Raw genomic sequence first — 13,322 nt, 5'->3', positions numbered from 1 at the left:
CTCGATAGGTTGAATGTCTTAAGAATGATGGAGTTAAAGAGAATTGCTGTACTAGGAGCCAGCACAGACTTGATAGGTTGAATGTCTTAGGAATGATGGAGTTAATGAGAATTGCTGTACTAGGAGCCAGCACAGACTTGATAGGTTGAATGTCTTAAGAGTGTTGGAGTTAATGAGAATTGCTGTACTAGGAGCCAGCACAGACTCGATAGGTTGAATGTCTTAAGAATTCTTTGATTTTATGTTTGTGAAATTTGAGTGTGATGACACTGGGAATAACCAGTTTTAAAAAAAATTTGTATTCTTTTAAAACTTAATGATAATTCACAATACTTTCTCCCCCTTTCTTTTCCTCTCAACAGCCGGAATTTTACCAAGTATGCCATACAAAAAAAGATTATGAAGAATTTGGGCCCAGTATCTGTCGCCACAATCCAGTTTTTGGTGTCATGTCATAATAGCAGCCACGACTATTTCCAGCATCGGAATTAAAGGGGCTGCCACAAAACTGGATAGACATTAAAATGTTATTTTTGTTCTGCTGAATTGAAATCATATAACCATATAACCATTTAATTTACGGAGCGGAAACCTTAGGCATTTGTTTCTGGAATGCTTATGCTATAGAGATGGGCACTGTCTAGACTCATTTCCATTAAGCTCACTGTGTGCCAGCTATTTATGTTCCGGTAACTATTCCACTTACTTAATCTTATTAGGCAAAGTGCTATGGATCCAAGGTATAGTTTTTGTAAAGCAATGCTGGCGGCATAAATCCTCCTTCTCCACTGATATGCTTCAATAAAAGGGATTTGTTTCCTTTTATAAATATCAAAGAATATAATGCAGATCATGTGACAGAGCTGGGTTTATATTTCATAAATTTTTGTATTCTAAGACTGAAGCTGTTTCCTAGCACAATACTGATTAGTCTATTGATGCAGACATGTACAAGTTGAGCATTTTGGACTTGGAGATGTGAAGCTTCTCAGCATCGATGGTTTATTTAAAACAAAATTCTCTTGGGACTTGATTTTGTTGTTGGAATAAACTTACCCTTAAATTATCAGTTTCCAGTTAGTTATACCATAAATGTTTGTGGTGCTTGTAGTCATTCATTACCAATATTTCACAGTTGTTTGAGCTGGGGTATTGAAAGAATTGTTAATTATTTTGACAGGTGAAAGGATATTGAAAAAAATATTAATTATTTTGATAGTTGGATGAAATGCTACCTTGCACCAGTCTAATAAAAATACTTCATATCTCAATTCTCCAGTAGTTTGTTATTTTGTCTTTCATCAGATCATGTTTTAATAGATATTTACGATCCTCCACTGTTTATCTAAAAAAAAGATTTGTATTAAAGTATCCAAATGCGCAGCATGAGAATCTGTTAATAACCATGAAATTAAATCCAGTAATTTAAATGATTAGTTCAGTATCCAACTTTTTTCCCAAAATCTAAAGTTTTTCACTTTTTATTAGTTTTGAGATTACTGTAAGTTTAAAATATTGTGCTGTTCTACTCCCAAGGTGAAGTTTGGATCTGTGAAAAATGGATATCTTGATTCTTTTTACTGGCTTGACTTCACGGACTTCTGTGGTCAGAATCACGCATCTGGATTTTACAGTGCAAGAAAGTTCATTAAACTGCATCATACTTTAATAATTAGCAAATGGCTTCCGACTAGGTAAGAGGTTATCTAACCAAGTTCAACTTCAAGTTTTAATGATACTCTGCATAGACTTCTGGTTTGCAAATTGCTGCTACCATTCCATGATGCAGCCAGGTAGGACACTTAACTGTTCTTCTGTAAAAGGTTATTCAGATGGGGATTGGTAGCCTTACCCTCCTCAGCCTCCTTAGGAAGGGTAGGTACTGCTGTGCCTTCCTGACGAACAAAGGAGTGTTGTGAGTCCAGGATAAGTTGTCCCTTGCGCGCGCACCAAGGAACTTTGTGCTTTCAGCTCTTTGCACGATGGAACCGTTGATGTGCAGATGGACCTTCACCCTTCTGAAATCCATAATCATCTTCTTTGCCTTGTCCACATTGTGACTCGGGTTCTTGCACCATTTTCCAAGCCTTTCATCCTCCATTAATACAACTCATTACAACTTGAGCCCAATGTCAACTAAAATCCAACTTCACAATCAATTTCATTTCTTCCGGTATATCCAAGGATGTGAATTGGTTTTGGCTGGACCACCTTCTTCCCTAAAGCACTACAATATGTTTTGAAAGGGTTTAGATTGCATTGAGATACAAAGAAACTGAGAGTGGAAGGAATCAATTTACAAAAATCAACTTGTTGAAACGCAATTAGTTTCCAGATTTCAATTTTCTTTTCCAGTACGGAGATTGCAATGTAATTTAGTGAAAATATGCATCCTTGAGTGTGTTGACTTCCAGTGTCCCTATCAATTAAGCGTCAAAGATTCACAGATGTCCACTGAGAATGTATCTTGAAAAATAATCTTTTTGAATGATGACTATCAGAATAATTTGGGGAATAAACTTGCAAATTGTTTAGCAGTCCTTTTCTTTCTCCACTTTCCTTTGCCTGAAGTATTTTCCTATTGATGTTGTTGGATTATCTTGCCATGCAGATCGACCACTTTCGGTGCACATCATTCCATAGGGACTGCTGACATGTGGTCTCCCCTGATATGAAGTATGGAGAGCATACTGAATAATTTAGGCTTCCCTCCTTATCCCCTTCACTTTCAATTCTAAATTTATATGAAGCCTTTGCAATATTCAGGTGATTGATTTCACCCCTATCAAAAATACAGTCGAGGAGTTGGATCTTTTGCTGTTTGTGCCAATTTCTTTCTGAACGTGTTGTAGCAGCAGATGATCCACAGGAGATTTTAATGAACTGGGACCCTAAAGGCTTCCAAGATTGATAACCTGCCCTTTCATAAAGCTATTAATGAAGAACACTGTCCAACAATTCATAACAGCTTTAACATTCATCCTGGTAAATCTATTACAATCATCTGCACCTTGTTAACACTTTCTGGTACACATTAAGTAAAAATGGCATTAATTCCAGAAGTGTGCTATGCACAATTTTGTACTCCAATTTCCATGCAAAGGTTTGACACCTCAACTTTGGTCTTCTCATCTCATGTTAAGGCACAGACCAGCCTTCCAATAATTTTTGCTCTGGGCTGTGAATTAAACCATGAACCTCCATACAAACATCTTAGAGGATGCATGAATATTCTGGTAGCCATTCTCTCACCTTGGAGCAATGCTGCTCTCCATTTGGTTCCCCTCATTTATTTTGTATATTTCCATCTGCTCACAAAACCAGGGAATATTTGATTAGATTTGCTGCTCAGCTTTGATTTTTTTATTTGTTGGCAATGACCACTTTAAGTTTGTGCTTGATTTGAGGCTGTTTATTCCTCGCCCCACACTTCCCCCAGTAACAGTTTACAGTGGCTCTCAACCTTTTTCTTTCCACTCACATAACACTTTAAGTATTCCCTATGCCATAGGTGCTCTGTGATTAGTAAGGGATTGCTTAAGGTGGGATGAAGGGGGGGAAAGAAAAGGTTTGAAAACCACTGTTTTAATCATCCCTCATTGACTCATTATGTGCACCGTTTCAGAACTCCAAAGGAAATGGGGCAATGACAATTTTTCTCAAGCAAAATATTTCTGTAACAACTGGCTCTAGAGCAATGATGCTCAACCTTCCCTTCCCACCCTCATATCACCTTAAGCAATCCCTTACTATTCCCAGAGCACTGATGGCATAGGGATTACTTAAAGTGGGATGTGAGTGGAAAGAAAAAGGTTGAGAACTACTGTTCTATTACTTCTAAGAAGAAAAACAGTTATGAGTCCTAATCAATCCTCTCTGCCAGGTTACCAAGGTCTGGCTGACAGTTTTCTTTATCTTACATGATCTTCTCTGCAGGAAAGTTTTATTTTTAAATAATTATTTATTTTAACCTTTTGTTTTTCCTCTCCCTTTAAATCTATTATTTAATACTTTATAAAAAGAAGCACCCCTTCTGCCGAACATGGCCATGCGTGTTCCTCAGAACCTGGCTCGGCCGTTTGGTTGTGATTTGTCCTTTTCTCTTTCTGTTCACTGTTCAAGTTCATTGTCACATGCAGCCAGATTTTAAGTTTAAATTTGGAGATCTAGCACAGTAACAGTCCCTTCTAGACCAAAGCCCGTGACACCCAAATGCACCAATCAACCTACAAACCCCATGTTTTTGGAGAGGAAGCTGTGATAGAGTTTGTTTGGTGAGCAGACTATTGGATATTTCACACATAGTACAAGTACGATCAATTAGTATGGAGCAAAGACCACCACATTTTACTATTTTAGAGTTCATTTAGAAGCCTGATAACAGTGGGAAAAATTGTCCTTAGAACTGGTGATGTGTTACCTCACACGTGAATCATCAGTCAGAAATTTTTAGACCAACAGCACGGTAACAGGCCCTTCAGCCCATGAGCCTGTGCCCCCTAAATACTGTATTTTGCAAATTCTTCTTTTTTTTTCTTTGGTTTGGCTTCGTGGATGAAGATTTATGGAGGGGGTAAATGTCCACGTCAGCTGCAGGCTCGTTTGTGGCTGACAAGACCGATGCGGGACAGGCAGACACGGTTGCAGCGGTTGCAGGGGAAAATTGGTTGGTTGGGGTTGGGTGTTGGGTTTTTCCTCCTTTGTCTTTTGTCAGTGAGGTGTGCTCTGCGGTCTTCTTCAAAGGAGGTTGCTGCCCGCCGAACTGTGAGGCACCAAGATGTACAGTTTGAGGCGATATCATCCCACTGGCGGTGGTCAATGTGGCAGGCACCAAGAGATTTCTTTAGGCAGTCCTTGTACCTCTTCTTTGGTGCACCTCTGTCACGGTGGCCAGTGGAGAGCTCGCCATATAACACGATCTTGGGAAGGCGATGGTCCTCCATTCTGGAGACGTGACCCACCCAGCGCAGCTGGATCTTCAGCAGCGTGGACTCGATGCTGTCGGCCTCTGCCATCTCGAGTACTTCGATGTTAGGGATGAAGGCGCTCCAATGAATGTTGAGGATGGAGTGGAGACAATGCTGGTGGAAGCGTTCTAGGAGCCATAGGTGATGCCGGTAGAGGACCCATGATTCGGAGCCGAACAGGAGTGTGGGTATGACAACGGCTCTGTATACGCTTATCTTTGTGAGGTTTTTCAGTTGGTTGTTTTTCCAGATTCTTTTGTGTAGTCTTCCAAAGGCGCTATTTGCCTTGGCGAGTCTGTTGTCTATCTCGTTGTCGATCCTTGCATCTGATGAAATGGTGCAGCTGAGATAGGTAAACTGGTTGACCGTTTTGAGTTTTGTGTGCCCGATGGAGATGTGGGGGGGCTGGTAGTCATGGTGGGGAGCTGGCTGATGGAGGACCTCAGTTTTCTTCAGGCTGACTTCCAGGCCAAACATTTTGGCAGTTTCCGCAAAACAGGACGTCAAGCACTGAAGAGCTGGCTCTGAATGGGCAACTAAAGCGGCATCGTCTGCAAAGAGTAGTTCACGGACAAGTTTCTCTTGTGTCTTGGTGTGAGCTTGCAGGCGCCTCAGATTGAAGAGACTGCCATCCATGCGGTACCGGATGTACACAGCGTCTTCATTGTTGAGGTCTTTCATGGCTTGGTTCAACATCATGCTGAAGAAGATTGTAAAGAGGGTTGGTGCGAGAACACAGCCTTGCTTCACGCCATTGTTAATGGAGAAGGGTTCAGAGAGCTCATTGCTGTATCTGACCCGACCTTGTTGGTTTGATGCATATCAACTTTGTTTATTATCTGACTGAACATGTACAACCAGACGAAACAATGTTTCTCTGGACTGTGGTGCACACACATACACGATACACAGTACATAATAATTATATAACTATATTTATTTTTAATTATACCTTTATGTGTATAAGTATTTTGGAATTATTCAGTTACCGGATATTGTTTATCAATATCTCAGCCTGCGGGATGAAACTATTTCCCAGCCCGGTAGTCCTGATTTTGATGCTGCTTCCCTCCTTCCAGATGGTAGTGGGTCAAAGCTACGGTGCGCTGGATGGAAAGGGTCTTTTATAATTCTTAGAGTCCTATTTAAGCCACACTCCTGATGAATGTCATCAATGGAGGAAAGGGAGACTCTAGTGATCTCCACAGCTATTTTAATGATCCTATGTATTGACTTCTGGTGTGATGCTTTGCAGCTACCATATCACTCAATGATGCAGTCACTTCAATTGAGCTCCTGTAAAATGTTATCCAGGTGGGGGCTGGTAGCCAAACCCTTCTCAACCTTCTTAGGAGGTGTAGGCACTTCTGCACCTTCCTGACTAATGAGGAGCTGTAAAACAAGGAAGACTGCAGATGCTGTGATTGTAGTTAATACTCAGTGGTGCTGGCAAAACTCAGCAGTGTCTATAGGAGTGAGAAATATTCTCACAGAATTCGCTTGGAAGAGAGGAGAAATACTTTTTCAGGATAAACATCCTTCAAAGAGATTTTGCAGTGGAGCAGCTGAGTTCTCTAGCACTTTTATATCTGAATATCTTTGCTTCCTATTGTTACGAGTCCAGAGGACCCCAAAACCCTGAAGCAATAGATATTCACCAAGACAAATGGTTACTTAAACAAAAGTTGCTTTTAATTATCTTTAAACATGAAAACAGAATCACACTTTAACTTATCACTATTGACTTAACTAATCTAACTTAATCCCCTTCTAATTCTAAGCGCACATGTATGTAATGTGTGTGTAAGTTCAGAAAAATTCTTCGATTCACAGTCCAATCTCACTTCTCATTCCTTCAAGTTCACTAGTTGCAGGCAATTCTTATACTGTGCACAGAATTTAACATTTATAAAGTTCACCAGGCTTTGGTGCTTGAAAGGTAAATGGTTACCTCTCAGGAAGGTTCTTTGAAAGTTCTTTCATCTATTGCATTTTGTAAACAACAGACCATTAATGAAGTCTCTTGGGCACTCTCCAAAGCTTTTGTAAAGGCTCTTGGAGCTGGTGTATCTAGCATGAGCAGAGCTCCAGTATTTTAAATAAGATCTGTTTTAAAGTGTTTGTATGAGACCTGTACTAAAAAAACCTGCTCCAATTTATCTCCCCAAAACATCTATATATAATACAAACACAACATAATCTGTCACACTAAGGACGCTACGGGACCTGCTGGGTTCTTCCAGCACTTTTGTGCTTCAACGAGGAGGTGTTGTTGGTCCAGGATATGTTGTCCTTTATATGCACACCAAGAAACTATGCACTCCACTCTCTCCACGACGGAACCATTGAAGTCCACAATCAACACCTTTGTCTTTTTCACATTGAGACTCTGGTTTATTGTTCTCACTCTGTTTTGCAAGCCTTCCAGGCTTCTCTGTGTAAGTGAACTCATCACTGATGCCAATGAACAACTGTTATATCATCTGCAAACTTGATGATTCTTTTAGAACGGAATCGGGCAGTGCAGTTGTGAATCAGCGTCATGAACAGAGGAGGGCTGAGCACACAGGCCTGAGGTGCACCAGTGTTCAGTGTGACTGGGCTTGAGCTCACTGCCAACCTAGATAGATTGTGGTCTTTGGGTCAAGAAGTCCAGAATCCAGTTGCAGAGAGGGTATTTTTAAAAATTAATTTTATACACAGAGCACAGAAAATGTCCCATCCAGCTCACGAGCCCGTGCAGCCCAAATACCCCAATTAACCTACAACCCCTGTACTTGTTTTTTCAAACTTTATTTAAAAATAAAAAAAAACCATAACATACAATCCAATAATCATCAAAAATTGATTTTACCAAGATAAATCACAAACCCACCCTCCCATCCCTTTAGGGGAGCCAAAAATATAAATTATATATAAAAAAATTATAAATGTTGAGAACAATTCAAAGTATATCTAAATTTATATATTTCAAACACGGAGAACATATGGTAACAAAAAGGGAATAATTATCATGTAAATTATAAGTAATTTTTTCCATAACAATATAAGCTTTCAATTCATTGTGCCAACGTAGAATATTAATCTCTGTATTGTCATTCCAAGTACTCGCAACGCATTTACGCGCTACTGATAACACCAAACGTACAAAAGCAATTTGAATTTTATCCAAACCTAATCCCCTCAACGAAATCAAATTACCCAACAAAAAAATCATTGGGTCTAATGGTCATGTAAAGTTATACCATTTTTCCAAAACTACCTTAATTCCTTGCCAAAATGGTTGAACTTTAACACAAGTCCAAAAGTTTCAAATACATGAATCACATCTAAAACATAAATCTGAATGACTAAACCCATATTTTTTCAGTTTCTCTGAAGTCAAATATAATTGATGTAAAAAATTATAATTAACCATTCCATATCTTACATTTGTCAATTTGATTACATTGTCCTGACACATATCCGCCCAATCATCTTCAGGAAATCACTCTCCCATTTAAGTTTAGATTTTTCCCAATCCGGTTTATCCATATTATCTTGTAACAAATTATACATAACCAAAATATAACCCTTCTTTGGTACAGAGGAAATCAAAGACTCAAATCTCGACAAAGTAGGTAAATTCATCTCTCTACCATAATTATCCTTTACCAAGGCTCTAAGTTGGTAATACACAAACAAAGAATTTACAGATATATCAAATCTCTCTCTTAATTGATTAAAAGAAAGAAATTGTCCCTCTTCAAAACAATCCTGATTTGTCTTTATACCCTTAAAATCCCAACTCTTTAAGTAATTATTAAACATTGAAAAAGGAATAAGCTGATTATTATACAATGGAGTTAAAATTGATAATTTATCTTTTGATCCCAAAACCCTATTTTTTAAAATCCAGATCTTTAACAAATGTTTCAATATCGACATATTATATTCCTGTAACAAATTCCAACAAAATATAAATTCATGTACCTTAACCTCAGAAATACACGCCATTTCCACCTTAAACCAGCTAGGAGGATAATCTAAATCCATCAACCTGCTAATAAACTTCAACTGGGCCGCTTCATAATAATCTTGAAAATGTGGTAACTGAAGTCCACCTAACGCATATTTCCATGTAAGCTTATACAATGCCACTTGAGCTAATTTACCTTTCCATAAAAACTCCTGCACTACCTTATTTAAATCCTGAAAAAAACCTTTTCAAAGTAAACAAGGTATTAACTGAAACAAATATTGAATTCAGGGAAAAATATTCATTTTAATACAATTGACCCTACCAATCAAAGTTAACGGAAGATCTTTCCACTTAATCAAATCTGCTTTAATCCATTTTAATATAGGCACATAATTTAACTGATACAATGACTGATAATTAATGTCTACAAGCATACCTAAATATTTAATTTTATTTGTTCACCTTAATTTTGTAATATTTTTAAATTCTGAATAATCTATTCCAACTGGTAAAATTTCACTTTTATTCCAATTAACTTTATATCCTGACAATTGTCCAAATTTCGACAAACACTCTTTTAACTGCTTCAACGACTGTTCTGGTTCCATCAAATATATCAATACATCATCTGGAAATAAATTAATCTTATATTATTCATTCATAACCTTCATCCCTCTAATTTCATAATTTTGCCTAATAGTCTGAGCTAATGGTTCAATAGCCAATGCAAATAAGGCTGGGGACAATGGGCAGCCCTGCCAAGTTGAACGAGTCAACCTAAATGGTAAAGAAATCTGACCATTTGTCACCATCCTAGCAATCGGGTTCATATATAAAGCTTTAACCCAACCAATAAAAAAGGGCCAAATTTAAACTTTTCTAACACCTTAAATAAAAAAATACCACACAACCCTATCAAAAGCCTTTTCTGCATCTAGTGCAACCACCATAGGATGGTTAGGCTGCTCTCGGTATGCGTTGACCAAAGTAATTAATTGAAGAATATTATCAGATGCATTTCTATTCTTAATAAAACCTGTTTGATCAGTATGTATCAGCTTAGGTAAGTACATAGCAAGTCTATTAGCTAGTACCTTGGCTATAATTTTCTTTGGCTTGGCTTCGCGGACGAAGATTCATGGAGGGGGTAAAAAGTCCACGTCAGCTGCAGGCTCGTTTGTGGCTGACAAGTCCGATGCGGGACAGGCAGACACGATTGCAGCGGTTGCAAGGGAAAATTGGTTGGTTGGGGTTGGGTGTTGGGTTTTTCCTCCTTTGCCTTTTGTCAGTGAGGTGGGCTCTGCGGTCTTCTTCGAAGGAGGTTGCTGCCCGCCAAACTGTGAGGCGCCAGGATGCACAGTTTGAGGCGTTATCAGCCCACTGGCGGTGGTCAATGTGGCAGGCACCAAGAGATTTCTTTAGGCAGTCCTTGTACCTTTTCTTTGGTGTACCTCTGTCACGGTGGCCAGTGGAGAGCTCGCCATATAACACGATCTTGGGAAGGCGATGGTCCTCCATTCTGGAGACGTGACCCATCCAGCGCAGCTGGATCTTCAGCAGCGTGGACTCGATGCTGTCGACCTCTGCCATCTCGAGTACTTCGACGTTAGGGGTGTAAGCGCTCCAATGGATTTTGAGGATGGAGCGGAGACAACGCTGGTGGAAGCGTTCTAGGAGCCGTAGGTGGTGCCGGTAGAGGACCCATGATTCGGAGCCGAACAGGAGTGTGGGTATGACAACGGCTCTGTATACGCTTATCTTTGTGAGGCTTTTCAGTTGGTTGTTTTTCCAGACTCTTTTGTGTAGTCTTCCAAAGGCGCTATTTGCCTTGGCGAGTCTGTTGTCTATCTCATTGTCGATCCTTGCATCTGATGAAATGGTGCAGCCGAGATAGGTAAACTGGTTGACCGTTTTGAGTTTTGTGTGCCCGATGGAGATGTGGGGGGGCTGGTAGTCATGGTGGGGAGCTGGCTGATGGAGGACCTCAGTTTTCTTCAGGCTGACTTCCAGGCCAAACATTTTGGCAGTTTCCGCAAAGCAGGACGTCAAGCGCTGAAGAGCTGGCAAGAAAAGTGCAGAGAACAAAACAAAGGACTCTACATCACCTTTGTTGACCTCACCAAAGCCTTCGACACCGTGAGCAGGAAAGGGCTTTGGCAAATACTAGAGCGCATCGGATGTCCCCCAAAGTTCCTCAACATGATTATCCAACTGCACGAAAACCAACAAGGTCGGGTCAGATACAGAAATGAGCTCTCTGAACCCTTCTCCATTAACAATGGCGTGAAGCAAGGCTGTGTTCTGGCACCAACCCTCTTTTCAATCTTCTTCAGCATGATGCTGAACCAAGCCATGAAAGACCCCAACAATGAAGACGCTGTTTACATCCGGTACCGCACGGATGGCAGTCTCTTCAATCTGAGGCGCCTGCAAGCTCAAACCAAGACACAAGAGAAACTTGTCCGTGAACTACTCTTTGCAGATGATGCCGCTTTAGTTGCCCATTCAGAGCCAGCTCTTCAGCTATAATTTTATAATCTACATTTAATAAAGAAATAGGTCTACATGAAGACACTTTTAATGGATCTCTATTTTTTTTTGGAATAACAGTTATTAAAGTACTTGAACAAGATTCTGGCAGCTTCTGTTCTTCAGTAACTTGTTTTAACACATGTCCAAATACACTAGATAAATCATCATAAAAAAATTTATAAAATTCCACAGGAAATCCATTGTCCCCTGGGAACTTTTCATTTGGCATTTCCTGTATAGCTTCCTTAATTTCAAAATCTGTAAATGAAGATTCAAATTCCTGAATATCTTTCTCATCTAACCTCAATTTAGATAAATAAGATCCAATAGAACTATTATCCTGCTTCCCCTCAGAAGTATATAATTTTTGATAGAATGAATAAAACTGGTCATTAATTTCCTGAGGCTTATAGGTAATTATTGAATTCTTTTTAATGGCATTATTAGTCCGAGATGCCTGTTCAGCTTTCAATTGCTGAGCAAGTACCTTATGAGTTCTTTCTCCCAACTCATAATAACGTTGTTTAGTTCAATTAATTAAACGCTCAAACTGATAAGTTTGTAAAGTATTATAGTGTAATTTCCATTTTGCTAATGCAGCTTTTTTGTCTTCAGTCACTCAGCAATTTGATTTTCCAACATTAAACTTTCTGCCATAAATTGTTTCTTAATTTTTGTAGAATAACTAATAACCTGTCCCCTCAAATAAGCTTTTAATGCATCCCATATTACAAAATGACTATCCACAGAATTCTCAGTCAAGAATAAAGAGATATGCTCTTCAACAAAAGTAACAAACTCTGCTTTTTTTCAGTAACATTGCACTAAACCTCCATCTATATGACAAATGTACCACTTCTGAACTTTCACAAGAAAAAAAATAATAATGAATGGTCTGATAAACTCTACTTTTATATTCAGCTTGCAATACTCTACCTGTCATGATAATGAATATGTATGAGATGTACCGGAAGTCACGTGGTATGAGAGAGAGATAAGAGCACAAGCAGGAGAACAAAGGAAACTGGAAAATAAAGCCACTGAGAAGTTTACCTGATAAAAGTTGTGTTTAATGTTTTATTAACTTCACATTTCGGGCCACAAATGTGACATTGGCGACGAGGATGAAAGAAGCTTGAAGAAAATTAAAGACTAAACAAGATTACAGAGGATTACAGACAACTTCAAGGTGATAAGAATTTTCTCTTTGACTCAGTACTTTTGGGGCTGGAATATTTCCTCATGGCTGGTGCAAACGGTGACTTTCTAACACATAGTGGAATTGCTCATTTTGACCCGACTGGTGATGCAAGCACTGTAAGTGTGAAGTGGAAGGCATGGCTGGAAGAATTTGAATCCTACGCCGACAGTCGTGGCCTATTTCTAGATACCGGTAGAGTTGAACAAAAAGCGCAGAGAAGGGCGTTACTTCTTTTCACTGCTGGACCCGCAGTTCGGGAAACATTTAAGACACTTTTGAATACTGGAAGAAAGGATGAGTACCGGAAAGCGGTAGATGCATTAAATGCACACTATGTGGTGACACCGAATGCTACATTTCAACGCCATTTGTTTTGGAGAACGAGACAAGAAGATGGCCAGACAATTGCGCAGTACGTGACGAGACTACGCCAGCTAGCTGTTGGATGAAATTACATGCCAGCTGATTTGGACAACCAATTATTGGATCAAGTCGTACAGCACTGCAGATCAGATAAACTCAGAAGACGTCTACTGGAAAGAGGGAGTGAGTTGGAACTCACCGATGCTTTAACCATTGCTGCTGCATTAGAGGCTGTTGAAGGGCAATTTCATACCATGACCCTGAAAGACAACTCAAGCCAGCACATTAAGAGGCTCTC

At 39.4% G+C, this 13,322-nt stretch overlaps 1 protein-coding gene across 4 annotated transcripts in view; it reads left to right on the top strand.

The window, feature by feature from the left end:
* actr3b (actin related protein 3B) overlaps positions 1-13,322 on the top strand; it is a 355,031-nt gene that overhangs the window by 161,619 nt on the left and 180,090 nt on the right. For 3 of the 4 annotated variants that reach the window (XM_069914798.1, XM_069914795.1, XM_069914796.1), the window contains one exon: positions 1,537-1,694. In XM_069914798.1, the coding sequence (XP_069770899.1) occupies positions 1,537-1,694 (158 nt within the window). Of the gene's footprint in view, positions 1-362; positions 1,256-1,536; positions 1,695-13,322 lie in introns of those variants that run through there. The other variant, XM_069914797.1, reaches the window with a different exon arrangement.

The sequence above is a fragment of the Narcine bancroftii genome, chromosome 1, assembly GCF_036971445.1.
Source record: "Narcine bancroftii isolate sNarBan1 chromosome 1, sNarBan1.hap1, whole genome shotgun sequence".
Taxonomy (NCBI): domain Eukaryota; kingdom Metazoa; phylum Chordata; class Chondrichthyes; order Torpediniformes; family Narcinidae; genus Narcine; species Narcine bancroftii.
This window is presented reverse-complemented; position numbering and strand designations above follow the sequence as displayed.